The 17,780-nt window shown below is 40.9% G+C and overlaps 1 protein-coding gene across 2 annotated transcripts in view; it reads left to right on the top strand.

Annotated features, from left to right (window-relative positions):
• The window catches only part of tox3 (TOX high mobility group box family member 3), a 42,180-nt gene that overhangs the window by 7,691 nt on the left and 16,709 nt on the right, over positions 1 to 17,780 (top strand). The window contains exon 3 of one of the 2 annotated variants that reach the window (XM_041941230.1): positions 17,491 to 17,556. In XM_041941230.1, coding sequence (XP_041797164.1) covers positions 17,491 to 17,556 — 66 coding nt within the window. The remainder of the gene's footprint in view (positions 1 to 17,490; positions 17,557 to 17,780) is intronic. The other variant, XM_041941238.1, reaches the window with a different exon arrangement.

Below are 17,780 nucleotides of genomic sequence, written 5' to 3'. Positions count from 1 at the left end.
CACTGATGTGGCAGCAATTGAGACAAATGTTTAGAAAAGTGAGTTTTAAGAGGACCCCGCTGATTGCATCTGTCACTCTCTCTCTTTTTTGAGATGTTGACATCTGGCACATACACACACAGCCCAACTGAGTCCCTTTGAATTTGTCGCTGTCTTAGCAGTATAATCTCATGATCTGGACCAACAGCCTAAACCTGTGGGAAACATAAGACCAGGTTGTGTTCTTTGTTTATGAGGTGGATATGACAAAGGCTCCGAAATCTTAGACAGACACAGACCATTACCCACATCAGCACTTGTAATGACCTTCTGTAATGCTGCCATCACTGCTCATAAATCCACTTCATTACATCTCTGCGTACATTACTCAGTGCGGTTCATTTGGGCAGACCTCACACTCTAAAGTTGTTTCTCAGCTGGTGGGTTGTGGACCCACCAGGCATCAGCGGTGCTTCTGACATGGCTGTAGACAAAGAACAGCTCACTGTACTGAGTTGGCCTCAGGTTTAGAGCTCATGGCCAGGAACAGACTGGTGCTCCAATGTAAAACCAGTCAAGAATCCATGCTTACATGTTGAACGTCATTACACAACAGGCCTACAGTGTGTGTATCATTGTGTGTTCTTCCTTGAGGATTAACTCTGGCTGTGTTTGTGCCCACTGAACAAAATGAGCCTTCTCTTTCTGCACTATTTGTGGCTTCATGGCTGTATCAAAAACATCTCATACAGTGATACAAAGAGGATGAATCCACAAGAGAGTCACGTTTGTTATTGGATTCTGATCATGTACACAACATCACTACATCATCCATCAAACCGTGGAAGTGCCTGAGGAGAAATGTTTATTTTGACAGTCATGAAAGAGGAGTTGGTTTTTCAGTTGCAGCATTTCAAGTCTGGTTATTAAAATGTCCCGTAAAGGAAAATTTGTTTTTTTGATTGCTTATATTTTATTTTGTAACTACTCTCTGTCCGTCCAATGCATAGTAGAAGGTGTAGATGGAGTACAGTGGAATCATAGCTAAATTGCTCCTTGCTTTGTTATTACTTTTCTCCAAAATGCGTCATTATTTGATGCATCATTACATTGCAAATGAAACATGACACAGTAATAATTCAAATGTTTCATTTATATTGATGGTGATTGAACCATCTACAGCATAAAAGAGAAATCCACACTCCCTGAGTTCAGTTGCAAAGTTGTGTGATACAGCACAAACCTATTTAAACTGTTTAAAGAGTATTTTGTGAGTAGATGCGCAAAGCTATAAAAGCTGAGCCCTTTCCAAAAGCATCCATAAGTCATAGTTCCACACAGAGACTCAACTATGAGGAAGCTGGTAATCTTATCTGCAGCTCCCCATAAAAGAAGAGTAGATGACACTGTCAAGGTCAGTGAGGGGTTGAGTTTTAGTTTTAGGATTTGATGATCTTCCAACAACACTAAAATACAACTTGAGTCAAGTACCAAAAGCACTTCCGTCACTGTTTTGCCAAGTTGTGTACCTGTCACTGACCCAAACAATAGTAAATCCACTGTTTGGGTTAGTTGATCTTGTAAGGTCAAAGGTAAAATTAACCTCCCGTGTTTGGAGGAGTCCTCTCATATTTCTGTGAAATACTGTGCACCTTTGAATCAAAGCAGGGCCCCCACAAGAGATGTTTTTTCCTCCATGATAAACCGTTTTAATCTGGTTTTGGTTCACTACATCTTTGACAGCCTCAACCTTGCTGACTTATTAAAAGGAAGGGAAAAACTCCCCGTGCCCCAGAAAACTGCTTTTACCGTGAATTAAGCAGTTTTCAAAAGGACCAGTCAATCACTTCTGGTTGGCTGATTCAATAAGTGTTGTGTCCCTTTAGTGGTTAGCCTTGCTGTTAAGACACATTCATTTTTAAAGCTTTCCAGAGAGGCAGCCATTCCATGTTTCATAGATCTTATGTCCAATTCTCTTAATGGGCTCACAGGCTGTATCAAAACATTCAGCTGTTTTCCTTTTAACTTGACTTGCTTGACTTAAACCCTTCTCCTGAGGTCTTTTCAGGGAGCAGAGGCCACTGACGAATGTCCCCCGTCTCACACAGTTGTAGGTCATATTTTCTATACTGGACTAGTTGAATTCATTGCTGCTATCTCCATGTTAGACTTCTTTCCTCCAGCTGTTCCTGTGATTTATTTAAAGTCAGCTTCCAATCGGTTAAATGCAGAATATCACATTTTCAGAATTTAGATGTTATTCCTGTAGCACATAAATTACTCTTGTCAGCCAAACAAGAACTATTGTCTGGGTGTAGGATTTATGCCTAAACTCCAATTTAGCTGTGACCATTCTAGCTAAAGCAGCCTATTCATAGAAATATTAGTCACTGTTGCACATTGTTCATCTATCAGGTTGGGTGTGAATTTCTTTCTCATTAGTAGTGTATGGGCTTCAGGTGTGTAAAGTATTACATGTTACACCGTGTGATTAATCCACCCCTTTTCTCCCGCCCCCTCCTACATCACACATTCCCATGATGCAGCGTGTTACCAGGTTGCACTAAAAGGCTTGACAATAGCAGCAGGTGTGCAAATATTCCTCAGACCCGTTGGGCAAAGAGCTTAAACAATGGGAGTAAATAGAAGTTTTATTTGAATGGTCAAATAGCCGACATGTTGGAGCAAACTGAGACAAACTGAGAGTTCAAGAAAGACTGATTTTCAATATAACCTGTAAATCACAACAAAACATGTATCACAAAAAGACGTAGAGATAATAATGTAATGAAGGTACGATGATGTGAATCCTGCTCATAGGTAAAATAACCAATGCTGGTCACTGTCAGTGGTGGTTTGGTCTTGTTTTACACAGCTCAGTTCCTGCTGGTGTATATTTAGTGTCTTCTAGATAGCTGTGATTGTCAAACACTCCTCAAACATAAAGTCTGTTTGTGGCAGTTGGATAATGTTAATGTATATCTGAGAAGTTATTGCCATAGCAATAATAACCCAGCCTATAAACCCACTTCACCCTCTAAATGAGCTTTAATAGTCTCCTAGATTTGGAAGACTGCCATCTCGCTCTGCCACATGTTGATTGGATCTTTTATGCACATGCATTAGCTTGACAAGAATATTCTCTGGCGTGAATACTTTGTTATTTGCCATAATTCATGTTCAGTTTGAATGATATCAAAATCTCAGTACAGTGCACTGATGGTGGATTGTCTCGCTGTGCCGTGATGAATGAAGCAGCTGTTCTTAGAAGAATATGCTCACCCTTTCTGTGTTCCCTGTACTTGGTTTGTCAGATGTAAAATGGCCCTTCTGCACAGCAGCTATACAACAATCACTCTTTGTTTTTCTTTCTGCCCTCAGTCTTGCTGAGTCACTAATCCATCTCTAATATTTACAATTTATTTACATACCAAACGTTTGTGCAGACTGTGCAAACCTGACTTGGAGCACGAGACAGGACTCACTGACCTTTTTCAGTATTGATCCAAGATCACAATCTTCCCCGAACTCTTAACTAAGAGCTTCGAGTTGCCCAAAAATAACCCTAAAAATGTTAATCATGCTTCAGCTGCCAGGACTGGATCCTGTAGGGTCAAATCTAAGATGTTCTGCAGAGAAGATGGTTTTTAGAAAGCTCTGTTGACTCAATACATCACTCTTGCATCATTCTTTTGGCTATAATTAACCAACAGTCATCTTCGTTTGAAGGAGCAAAACGGTCAACATGTTACTGAAATACCCCAGCTTTGAGGATTCTTTATGTCAGATGAAATTCATGCAGTATTCATGAGTCTGTCTGGCTTTTATTCAGTTACATGATCAAAAGGAACAATGAACATGGCCTCAGGAAAAAGCTTCAGCCACATAATACAGGTCCAGTCCCCGAAACCTCGACTGGGACCATGAATGGGGTCCATGACATTCTTGAGCCGACTTCTGATATTTTCGGGAGTTGAAGTCGGGGCTCATTCACAGCATGTCCTTGTTTATTGTAATGTGTGTGTTTCTGCTGGCTCGTGGATTTTCACATGCGGTCATAGTGTGGTATGGCAGGAGTAGAATCAAGATCAAGGTCTGAGCATTGGCAGGGTTTCCCTCCCTGGACTGCTACTGACTGACGATTCTTTCAAATGACATTCCTTCCAGGAAACCGATCTAGTTCCTCATCTTTGGAGGTTCTGACTCACGGTGTAGCTTTTCTAATACCTGCGCAGGCTAGGGAAAGGGATCTCTCTACATTTGTGCCTCTCCCGCTGATAAACAAGAAGAGAAGCTGAATGATTACACTGTTTCAAAGGCATTACAGGCAGCTGATTAAAGTGTTAGGTCGGAGTTAGCCAAGGTTAACCGTCCATAATGAAACACTTTGAAAATAATGATACGCTGCATGGTTTTATGAGGGTTTGTGGCTGCTCAGCTCAGCGGTGGTGACCTTCACCAGTTCCACGAGCTAACCGTAGCGATCCCGCAGCACCCCCGTAGTTTCGAGACTCCATTAGCTTCTGATATGCATCTAAGAGAGCAGACCTCATACAATTCTCTCTCTCTCTGTAACCAGCCTGGTGTCAGTGAGGTGGCGGAGCATCTTTCTCACTCACATCATGAGATATGTCTTCAGCTACTGCTTTGATTTGTCAGTGTGGATATGTGGCAGAGCAGGCCAAAATGAACGAGTCAGAAAAGAGTGATTTTACATTATGTTTTACACTGTAGCCAATCAGCTGGCACTCATCCAGAGAAACCTAAATGAATAAAAAGTGAATGAAACTTCAGTTCTGAGACCATAACACAATCAACAGCTATCATGCTTTTGAAACCAGATTGCATAAACAAATGATTGAACAATATTACACCACTTGTGAGTATTTGTCATCTGTTATTGCTGGGCATGTGGTCTGTTATTAAAAAGAGCTGCATATTGTACACCTGGGTAGTCTGGATTATACTCTTGCCAATACTGAAGTTTCATATTGAAAACTGGCTTCAGTGCCATGCTATATGATTACTGAATAAGTAATACCTGTCTAGAAGGAGAAACAACAATATTACTTTTGGCTGAAAAGTACATGATACTTTTGGGATGTTATAGTCTGATGAAATGTGAACACTGCTGTATGTAAATCTATTGTGCTGGAGCTGTAATGCTCTCTTTCTTTCCCCCACCCATCACTGTATAGTACCTGTACTTTTATGTGGATTATTGTAGCCTTGTGTATTTATATGTCAAACCATAAAATTATATCTTTTTTATAAATGGAATTTTTAAAGGGTGTCTTAATATCATACCCAAAAGACTGAGAGGCATATTAATAATTGACAAATGTGGACACTTCTGCTTTAGGAAATGTGTTAAACTGCCACAGTATTTGTTTATAATTAGTCATTCAACAGCCCGTAAATTGCCTTTTACGACAGTTGCTACTGAAGTGGGATTCCATAGTGTTTTGCAAATTAGTACTGTATTTTATGTAATTTGCTGATTTGTGCTATTTGCTGCTGTGTGGGGGGTATGGGGGATGCATGCAAATGCATAAATAGATGTATTAGCCTATTGACTGAATACACAGAGGCAGATTCCTATCAGCCTTTGCTAATTTAACAGTGAATTGTCACCAAATTTAGCTGAACATGTATCAACATGTACCCATCTTACTGTAAGATCACCCAGTCCGAACATAGTCACTAGTGTGTGTTGTTATTGTGAGGTGGGCAGAGACAGCTCATGTTCGCTTTCACTATTGGTGGGTATTGATATTGTTAGAAGAATACATTCCTAACAGGAACTAATTAACAAATAAGAATAATTGCCCCGTCCTTTCATTCATCACCACAGTCTCTCATAACAGGTGAGCTTCGAGCAGAAACAACAAAGTAGTGCATAAATCAAAGTAGTTTCCTTTGCCAAGCCAAAACCCCCTGGGAGTTACCTTGGTGCTTAATTAAAATCCAGAAGGATCATGTTTTAAGTGTAGGTGAGTGAGCACTGAATAACAATGACAAATCATGCCCCAGAGCATTACTGGTGTGTCTTGGAAAAGAATAACAGCATCTCTCTTTGTTCTGTACAATATAAATAAGATATAATGTGAAAGAAAGCTGTTTTCCGTGCAATGTGGCACCAGAACTGTGGTAATTAATATAGCCCTTCCTGGCTGCAGAACCTGCCAAAACCAGCATTGACATATTAATCTCTTAATTACCCAAACAGGATTATAATGAAACAGCTCATTATTAGACATTATTTGATGGTTTACCCTTTTCAGTGCACTATTTATCATCATTTTTAAGCCTTTCAGTCCCTCACATATATCTGCCAGCGGCAGAATATAACCATACTTCTGCTGAAATGGCTGTCACAGGTCTTCACTTATTATTACAGGTCCAACAGGATGTGACATGTGAAAGGAAGGCAGTGGTTATTATAATTAAAGAAATTTTCATAGAAATGTTACCTCAGCTATTCAAAGTGATCATATGTAACAGATGTTAAATGATTAGTGTAGTGAAAATTACGAACTAATGGTAAAAATGTAGTATGAAATTAGTAGAAGAGTCATAAATTCATCAAACTCACTTTGTAGTGTCACTTAAACCCTGTATGTGTATATGTAAACCCTGCTAAAGTTAGCCCACATTAGCCACCACAAGCTACTGCTCATATCAAACTCAACTGTTTCAGTAAAACCCCTGAGTGTATTAAATTCTTGTTTTTTCTTATTTCAGTTATTACATAGTCAAATACTCCATTTGAGGTGGCTACTACAAAATCAATGGTAATAAATTAGTAGTGGCACAGAGACATTTGCATCTACATTCTCTATATTGTACGTATTATGGGATGTCAGGGCTATTGTTGCCCTCGATCATTGAGTTTCTGGATCTGACCGTTCTGCGCTGACCAGGGCAACCAACAGTGACTGGTCTCTGGACTGCAGCCAGAGATGCTTCAGTAAATCATCGGACGAAACACGATGTAGAATCAGATTTTCTAGGGACAGCAATCAGAATATAAACTGTGCTATGTACTGCTGTGTCTGCAAGCGTTGTAATGTACACTGGCTCTTAGGAGAGGCTAAAAAAAGAAAAGTACATTATAAAAGGGAAATGTGTGTAGTTATCAGCAGAAAAAGCCTCTCCCAAGTCAAATCCGCTCAATTACAGAGCTCTGGAGAGCTATCCCCAAGCAACCCTTCCATTGGCTAATCAGTCACAGCAAATTGCAGCGGTGAATATTTCAGACTCGACAGATTTCAATAAAGACATCGTGATTATTTCACTGTTGTACACTACCCTCAAATAATTTTAAAGGCCTTCAGCCTGAGCCAGCATGAACTGCATAACACCTGATTTAAGAAGGTGAAAAAAGTCGAGGGAGAAAAGCAAACACAAGCGCTGTCAGTCAAAGTGGCAAGCTAATTGGGTCGATCTCTTTAGCGAAGATGAATGAAGAGATTAACTCTCCCCATGTGTCCAGTGAATCCACCCCTCTGGCTCCAGGTAAATTAGCTGATGACAAGTTGACAGTGGGAATTCTGTTTCTCACTCTGACTTCAACCTGCAGTCAGGATTTCCAGCATCTCTCATTGTGTTCTTACAGGCTTTGTTTATATATTGATTAATTGGATTAGTGAGATTTGTCGTTCAGGGTTTATTAGCTGAATGCCCCTGACTGACATGGGAAACCTTTTACGTATATTTTAGGCATTTAAAAGGTTCAGTTGTGTTAGTTATTTACATTCACTTGTTCGTCATAGCTGCATGTAAACAACAGGATGGCAAGAAATTTGTACTACAGTATGCTCTCTGCACACGATATATACTGGCAGAGAATTGGAGTAGCAGGTTAAACGTGAGCCTAATGAAGACAAATGAAGAGCGATGGGAGAACATGTGCACAGAAAGGTGTGAGTCAAAGAGCAGACTGTGACCTGCTCTCATTTATTTTAGGGGAGAAACTCACAGCATGGTCCTAAAATAGAGGTCAAGGCTCAAATGCAGAAAATGTCAGTGACCCCTTTTGTTTTAGCCGCCTGCACTGGAAAAATGGGATAGAAGTGCACAGAGGGAGCTGTGGTCAAAGGAGGAAATCAATACCGCTGTAAAGGCTGGTTGTACAATTACAATGTAGACGATTTTTTTCAATTGTAAAAAGAGACAGACTCAGGGTTATTTACTTGTACACATTGCTGTGCGGTAATGTTGGAGGAATATGTCAGAACCACATCTACAGGACACAAAGCCGTGTGTTTGTGCACGTTATTTTAGTTAACCAGTTATCTGTTTTTTAACTGCAGTGTGTATTTAATTTATATATCTCAGATGTGTGTGATAATCTGATTTTAACTAGTTTGCCCAATAGCATATAAAGAGAAATTCAGCTTAGAGAAGTGGTTGCATTTGGTTGGCCACACACTGACAGATGTCATCAACAGATAAGATTTGCAAAGAGCCTTTTACTTTTTTTTTTTTTCCATGTGTAAACACTTAGCTAACTTACCTTGTTCTCTTAAAAAAGCACTGCTTCAACAGACAGCAGACCTCCAGGTCTCCATGTGCCTTTGATCTCCAACCTGTCATTTTACACAGAGGAAAGGAATCGTTTTTTCATTATGACTAAAAGATGTGTAGCGTGTCTTTGTTCCAAATCTCTTGAAATGTCAGTGCAATGATATGGAATCAAAGTTGAAGCTTAGTGTTTGTAATTATTCAAAGCCGGTATCTTAATCTTGCAATGCTTTTGAAGTAGGAAATGTTAAAGTGACATTTTGAGTTTAAATACTCTTAAAAACATTAGTGAAGCTCTTAGCCTGACGCTTGCTGTCACAAGAAAAACAATGTCTGCAACTCGACAGCCGTCAGGTTTGCTAATGATGTCCTGGTGTGCTGTCAATCTACTAGATGAACGGACAATAGTACGCCAAGGAGAAAATGCTTGAAAAGGCTAATTGCTTTTAAGAGCCCGCTCAACCATTCTTTAACTACTATGTGTGCACAGATGTCTTTTCCAGCTGCTATTTCATTATGGATTTCAAAGACATTACAGACGCAATGCTCTGGCTTTATTTGTGAGCCTTTGTTGTTGCACATCAGGTCATAATGATTATGGATACAGAATTGCTACCACAGGGGCAGGGGGAAAATGGCAAGTGCAGAAACAACACAAAGCACAACATCTATAGATGTGTGCATTTTATTATTTCACCTAATATGCCCCAGTCATTCCGTTAATCTCTGCCAACTTGTTGATTGTCAGTTTGGAGACACATTTCTGGAGAGGAGCCCGAGAGTATTTGCAGCCGGACCTCTGTCAGTAGCGCCAAGCAACACAGCCACAAATTGGAATGTGGTACAGCTCCGGGAAAGCAGCCAAGATTTAAATTAGACAATAACCTCTGCTCTCTCTATATTGCCTCTCTTTCCAGCTGCAGGCCTAGCCATTTGTTTAATACAGTCAGCCCTGTAGTATATAATAGACTGATATATGAGTCACTGCTCAGCAGTTTGTGTTTTTCAGATTTATAGAGATTGAAGAACCGGTCGGTTTGTGCTTACTGTGGGCTTATTGTAAGAATAACAGAAAAGACACAGGTTGCACACCAACTAGGAAAGTATTGTCACAGTAAACACTGCAAGGTTTTAAAATCTATAACTGGAGTCAAGAATTTTGATCAGCAAGTACCTGGAAGAGACAAAGAAAATACATTTGAATTATTATCTTTTCTTTTAAAGGGTTTTTGAGGAAAAGATTAATGTTTTTTTTAAATATCACAGGTCCTACAAAGAATATCTTTCATATTGAAGTTTATGTTTGTTTGCATCAAATATCATTCAATTTTAAAATGAGAGGGACAAAAGTGAGCTAGCCAACAGGCCAAGTTGCTATACTAATGCAGATTTTAACATCTTTATGTTGTTGCTAATAATACTTTCATTTAAATGCATGTTATCTGCCCCATTTTAGCCAATGTACAAAACCAAAAGACTTTTCTTTTCTGCCATTACTAGATAAGGAATAGAGAATTGTGTTGAGTCCATCACTAAAAGCTCTTGACTGTGCACATTCCCAAAGCCGGTTATAATGAGTGTATTAGCCAGTAACGGCACACAGGGAATAGAAAAATGCATCTGTGCTGCTAGAGCAATAAGAGAGGACTCAACTCCCAGCAGCTTTCAGTGGCGCTTTATGTGAGTCCAAGTACCAGAGCTCACAGCCATCCGACAAACCAAGAGAAGCAGCACAAGCATCACCATTAGCATCACCAAAAACAAACCTTTATCAAGTGGCAGAAAGCTGTTACTCTCCCTTATGACATTTAACTGTGTCATTTTTAGTTATTAGCTTCCTGAACCCCACACCTCTTGCTCCGTAGTGGCAGAACGGCAGAGCAGAGCAGAGTAAGCTTGGTTAAAATCCACAGCTCTGATACCATCTTGAGTTGGAGTTGCTTCAAAGCTGCTGAGAGTATACAGCCTTGAGACATGGCTTAGCAGTAAAAGCAAGACAACACCACCAAGCCAAGCCTTTCTCATGTTGCTTCCTCAAGAGCTGTGTGTCCATGCAACAGAAGCCATTGTGAGAAAGCTACACCATGTTTCTGAGACCCTCTCCATTGCCTAAGCTCCTTTGTGGCTGTGGGCCAATGGCTTTGCACCCCACCAGATCAAAGATGGAACCCCATTTAGCTTGCGCTTTCTTTTAGGATTTGCTCTTGAAAGTACAGAGCAGACTCAACAGCTAGGAATAAAATGGGATGTTGAATTTTGACCTGCACAGTACTGAGACTTCAGGGCTCAGGCTACGGGTCCATTATGACAAATGCTGAGACCGTCTTTGTTTTGGCAGCATTTGCAAGTCTTAGGCCTCAGAGAAAACATAGCAACATGGTGAACCTCTGTGTATTTTAGCTCGATTTTGTCACCTCGTGTTGGATGTGGCCGGATGATAGAGAAGACCCAGGGTGTTAGCGTTATTTTAACGAAATATATGGCCATGATTAAAAAGTTAGGGATGATACAATTCAATATAAAGAGTATTTTTAGCCCCACTAGTGGTGTGACTCTAGGGATGACTCTGTCACAAATAGCTCTATTTCCAATAACACTTGGATGGATTGCCAAAAAACTTTGTACAGACCTTCATGGTGCCCAGAGGATGATTCCCATTGACGTTGGTGATCCCATGACTTTTAATCTAGCTCCGCAAGGGTTTACATTTGGTTTAGAGTGAAATGTCTCCAGGTCTATTGGACTGATTGCACATTTGTACCCCCCATGTAAATTTTGCCTCATTATCTTTGATCTAACCACCATCATCATCACGTGAATTTTTTTTTATCAGTCCAATACTTTGATATCTGACTAAGTAAAAAGATAAAAACAATGGCATTGCTATCAGCCTCAGATGTACTTTGTGTTTAGTGCTAATTCACAAATGTTAGCATGCTAGCACGCTAACCTAAGACTGTAAACATGGTAAACATTACCCGCTAAACATCAGTGGGTATTTCCATGGTGAGCATGTTGCCATGCTGACATTAGCATTTAGCTCAAAGTACTGCTGTGGTTGGCTGTCCATAGCTGTATTTGTGTGTTTAAATTGAGAGACCTCTTGTTAAATTACAGCATATGATCTGACGGTCCCAAAATGTCTTTGGTAATGTTTTCTTACTCAACGCAGTAGCTAAATTCGCATAATACTACTGTGGTGAAAGAGTGTTCTAAAAATGTGTAGCATGTGTTTTAACTTGTTGTAAAAGATGAGTGATGAGTATTCAAGATGAAAATACAGTGTGTGCCAAGTTTACTTTTCTGTGATTGACAGCTTTTCTGCCTGAACTAATGTACTGATGCTTGAAACTCACCTAATCTCATTCGCAAATACTTTAAAAGAAATGCAAAGATATTACAAATGCTGTTTCGCCCTAGTCTGTTTGTGTCTCCATGTTATCACTCTCGTACACTGCGTCTGTGCTGAATATAAATGTAGCCCCAAGGAATATGCTGAACGCACCAGCTAAAGCTCGCCTTTTACTGTCTTTCAACACTGCCATAATGACTGGGAAGCTTGAAAAAACATAATACATATTTGCTGAGCTGTGAAATCGTTTAAAGTTTTTCCTTTATTTTGATAGTTAAGCTTGTCATTTTGGTTGGATATGCAAACTTATTTTCATGCCCCGTGACAGAACTTGAAGAACAGAGCCGTTGGGTTTTGTCATGACAGCGTCCCTCTATAATGTCTTGCTCATATACTATTTTAAAGACCTTGATGATGACATTTTCCAAAAGATAACTGTCCAAATTTCAACCTGACTCCTGCACAGTCTGTCATTCTCTGATCAAACACAAAAGAGGGGTAGCGTTCTGTCAGAGCTGGTTCCCTATCATTGTTGGAACACGTACCAGGAAACATGGTCTTCTGTGGCAGGTTTGATCTCTCTACAGGGGTTTAAACTATTCCTCTAGGTCTTTGTTGACTAAAGCAAGCTGTGATGGCACTTGTTCAGGCCACAGTGTGGTGTGAGAGAGGAGATAATCAGCACACAGCCTGAACAAAACTGTCATCAGCTTGATTCAGATCCCAGATAAGACCAAGACTTTTTCTCACGCCAGATCCTCTGCACTACTGTGGTGGCACTCACGCTGAGAGGCACAGGAAGAGTGAGATGCTTACAATGAACTTCCTCTCAATTCTGCCCTATGCAGTTGAGGACTAGCAGTCCTAATGGTGGAAGACAGTGCCAGGCTAGAGGAGTAATGATTTTAGCTTTAAACTGAATTACCAATCGATTCGGCCTGCAGATCAGAACACAGGTTGCGAGCCGACTGTGTGGACATGGTGTGTTGTGGAGTCGCTTTACAAATTGACTGCTGCACTCATAGGAGGAAATATATCTATATATGTCAGCTCGGCACTGCTTGTGCAGCGGCCTGCTGGGCGTGAATAGGCCTTGTGATAACCAGAGAGGCAGCTGCGGACTGTTTACGCTGAATTGGCTTGCAAATGAGAATGTATTTGGTCAGGAGGATCTCGGGAATCAGAAGATAACTTTTCCAGAGGCGATGCAAGGCCTGACCAGGATTGCCTTAAAGGAAACGGTGCTGCTCTTTTGAGTCTCCAACCCCCGTCACTGAATAAGAGATTTGAGCCTGCTGGTAGGCTGAGCTGTGAAGGAAATTGCATAAAATAATATATAGAATCAGAATCAGCTTTATTGGCCCAGCATGCATGCAAGGAATTGGACTCTGGTTTTACATAATATAATATAGCAAATTACAGCGGGTTTCTCTGGATTGGAGGTTGATCTTTAACTGTGGTGTTTTTGCTGTCTTTTATGGAGACCACTGCAGAACATATTAGCCCAAGTGTCATGTTCCAGAGAACACATGCTAGGCTGTGATTACTGAGCTCAAGCTGAACTGTAAAATCGCTTGTCAGCAGTTGATATGTTTCTGGAAAAGCCTGGGCTCTAGATTGAATTAGTTTGGTGGTTTTCAGTGGGGAGAAAGAATGTGTCCAATTTGGTTACCTGCTGACAGACAGCACACATATTGAGACTTTTTCATCGTACTGTAAAACCAGGGAAAACCAGTGTGCTGAACGTGATTTGAAAATTCAGATCAATGTCACCTTGCATCTTCCCCAGTTGTTCTTAATCATTTAATCACCATTGACAAAGCAGTATTTACTGCTCAGATGAGAAGGTATAGGCCAGTGCATGTTTATTTTCCATTTGTATGCATGCAGAGATGGCAGCTGTGCTATCAGAGGCTCCTCGGGCGTGTATTGTGTGGATCTTGGTTGTCCAGTTCATGTTTACTGATAGGATCTGTGTGGTTACTCCATCATATGGGGGGTGAGATGGGGTCATGTTGGTGCAATATTGTGTTCGCCCTGAGGTTGAAATAATTTTGTTTGTTATAATAGCTGTAAAACACCTTATTTCCCACTGGACATTCTTTCATACAAATATTCCTGCACTGGGATTTAAAAGGTGCGGGAAAAAACTCAAGCATGAAAATTATGCTGGCTTCAGTCAGAGAAGTAAAAAAAAATGTTAAACAACATCAGCACGCATGTTGATGTTGTTTAAAATCTGGTTGTAACTCTTGTCTGATAATGAATAACTGAAGCTTTCACCACGATTCAAAGAATATCCCTGAAGTATTATCTTGACAGAGAATAAGAAGAAAGGCAGCACTGTGCATTTTCAGAAAAACCTAGAATTTCATATTCATCCCATTCACTGCGAGGTTGCTTGGTTTTCTGTCTGCCTGCGATCATGCAGACAGTGGAGTCTTTTCACGTTAGGATCAGGGTCCATGTAAGCTCTTAATTCTCTCCTGTTAAACAGTTATTGAAGAAATGTGCTGGTGGTGCAGAAGGAGTAATAAAAACACTGAGTGCCCAGTGTTTGCTCTGCCATGTAGCCATGTCTGGCTCTTAGAGCGACTCATATTACAGAGCACCTTTAACCGTGAATCCACTGTTAATAAAAGCCTCCTACCCACAGCTATTTTAAATCACTCTTTTCTATGGCTTCCCTTTGGGTCCTTTCTACAAGTACAAGGCTGTTTTTTGGAAATGTGAATGTGTGAGATGCTGGTTTCTTCGATGCACTTAACATCAATGCCTGAGCTGTTGCTATAGTGCTGGCCGAGACATTTAAGGCCAGGTTGTTCAGGAGCATTTATTTAGCAAAAATCAAATGATTCTACTCCTCAGATTTCCTCAACATTTCATTTGTGTAACATCTGATTCCAAAATGCTTCTCCATGCACACACACACACACACACACGGTTGTTTGGCCCCTCACATGGCCGCCTCAGCTCTCGTCTAGCTCGTCACATCATTTTAATTACAGAGCCTTCATTGTCTGTGCTGACCCATTTTAGCGCGATCCCTTACCGTCAGCTGCGTGGCCCCTCCAATCACACTTAATTTCATCTGGCATTTGACTCAATCGGCACTGCCGCGAACACGAGCGGCAAATGCCTTTCCCCCCCCAAAAAAAATGAATTGGGAATAACAATAATAATCTCCACTCCCTGCTCTGGTCGTCCGCTGAGGCCTGCGGCCTGGGCTGCTCCGCCGCATGGTACAGCTTTTAATGGTGAAGATTGATACCAGTGGCTGGGGACATTTCTTGGGATGTTAGTCACAGTTCTCTGAGGAGACGTGGAACTGCTCTTAAAGGGCCCTGGAAACACAATAAAACATGACTCACTGAGACAGAGCCCAGGGAGTTTCACACCACTAATTAGCACTTGGACTTAACTTGATTTCTTTTTCACTAATGATGCTAATGTCTATGCTTACAGTATGTAATTCAGCCATACCTCTCAGTGTGGTGTTTGTTTTAATGACACATCGCTCCCTGGTTTATAAGCACTTACACACCTGTGAAGTTGTCATCCACATTAACCAGTGATGTGTAACATGGCAACTAATTGAGTTGAAAATGTGTGACTATTGACGCCAGCAAGAAGTTTGCACAGAATGTAAGAAAAAACTGCTCTACAACCAGACACATCTCTCTGCTTGTTTTCAGGAAAGTATACAAGCATCGATAATAGTAACGTGAAGATTTCTTATCTGTATATATTCCTTTGGGATTCTGCAACAACTATTTGCAAAGAAGACTAATTGTTTGCTCAATCTTAAAAACCTTATTCACATCCAGAGAAGACACAAGGATTGAAAAAACAGAGACAGCACTGCACGAAGGCCTATCTCCCCCCACAATCAGAACAATGTTCCTAGTGCTTGAATAGAGAGGGATATCTCTGAGACTTCAATTTGTTATCTAAAAGAAGAAGGGGGACGGAGTAACACTTCCAAGATAAGCCCAGCATAAGGTTAATTACCAGCCGAGTGGCTGACGTAACCCAGCCATGTCATGTCTCAAAGTTACACACAGCTGGGAAATGAAGGAGTGCTTGCTATTGACAGATGTTCCTCACTTGAGGTGTGTGTGTGTGTGTGTGTGTGCACGCATTTGTGCAATCATGTAAACCCCCAGTGCTCGAGTCAGATATAGTTTAGTGGGGCAGCTCCAGGTAAGACGGCACCGGAGGCCCAGACAGAACAAACCACCTGCTTCAGCAACTGCTAGCAGAGCTTGTGGCTCCCCTTCTCATTGGTGCGTAACACTGTTAACATTGCTGCTGATTCCCTACTCTCTCTCCAGGGCATAGACTAATTAATGGATACCATTCGCAGTTGATTAGCAGCAGTTCTTTCGGTAATTACATTCGCATACTAACCACTCAGAAGAAAAGGAGAAGGGAAAAAAACACAAAGGGCTGGAAAATATATTAATGCACTTCTCAGTTCGCTCTGATCTTAATTTGTTTCTACAATTGTTTGGCTTCTGCTTAGATAAGAAGTCATTTTTTCTCTCTCTCTCCATCTATTGGAGTTCTTCGTCTCTCATAATGTTTTAAGAGAGTGACTTTGTAATAAACACACAAAAGAGATTACTGTGGAGCTTTGTTGGAACCGTGTTCTCAGTGGAACCTCATGAAGACGCAAACGCATTGTGACTCTTTCTCCTCCGTGCCGTGTAGGCTGGGTTTTGCTCTCCTCACTCACAGAGAGGTGCATTGTGCTCCTGGGCCCAGCTGCTAGCCCATAATTCTTCATTCTATGTCCCATTGTTCCTACCTGTCAGCATGGTTGTGTCTCTAAAGAAAGGAAGTGGCTGCCATTTTGCCAGCAGGCTATGTGTGGGTTGGGGTGGCGGGGGGCAGGGTATGTTGTGAAAACATGTTATCGCTGACCAAAGTAAAGGGTTTTAATAGCTTCTCAACTGTCTTAAACATTAACATGTCTGTTCAGTGTGACATTCGCAATTTTATCAATCATCGATTTTTACTCCGATTACTGATTACCAATTAACATCAACTCTGAAATTAACAGGTGAATGCTTGAGAGTTTTTAAAGTAGGATGGATCCAAAATACTTTTATGTTGATATCAGATTCTTCATGAGGCTGGAGAAATGTCAAAAATCCTCTTGGTGAAATACATCGTTAAACCCAGCTCCCATTAACCAAAAAATGTACTCCACCCATATTAAAAACACTCTCCACCTCCTTATTTCCCCTCAGTATCGGTCCTCTCCCTGAGATTATTTGAAGATAATAACCTGCCACTGCATCTTGATACTTGGCTTTGTGATGCAAACATGTCCTTAATTGCCATCCCATAAGAGCTGAATAGCCAGGCCAGATTCTCATTACCCTGGTTTGAATTGGCCCGGGCCTCTCACATGCCTCTCGTCATGTCACAATAATGGCAGAGTGGCAGAATGCGCTTGTGCACGTAGAGAAAGGGGTTAACTCAGTGTGTAAACATTCAGAGCCAAGTGCGACAATCTGTTTGAGTGACAGGTGTCCACTATGAAAGGGGAGAGAGCTCAAGTTGCACTGGATATTATCAGGACACTGGTAGGCTCATTGTGGGTTTTGTTTTGTCTTCATTTGCAGTTCCAGAACAACAACAACTACATGAACATGGCCGAGGCGAACGGTGCCCTGCTCGCTGCTGGTGATGTGAGTATTCTACACTTTTTTCCATATTAAAATGACCTTTTGAATATGGAAAATTCAGCTAATGCAAACATACTCTCCAATAGAAATTAGCCAAGCACAGTAAAGATGTGTCTTTCTCATTTTCTTACCAAAATCTATTTTTCATTTAGTTGGGCCATGTATGTATATAAATGATACTGCTCCTTTTTGATCTTTCTGTGTCATATTATTCTCTACTCAAGCAA

This window comes from Chelmon rostratus, chromosome 1, assembly GCF_017976325.1.
Source record: "Chelmon rostratus isolate fCheRos1 chromosome 1, fCheRos1.pri, whole genome shotgun sequence".
NCBI lineage: Eukaryota > Metazoa > Chordata > Actinopteri > Chaetodontiformes > Chaetodontidae > Chelmon > Chelmon rostratus.
This window is presented reverse-complemented; position numbering and strand designations above follow the sequence as displayed.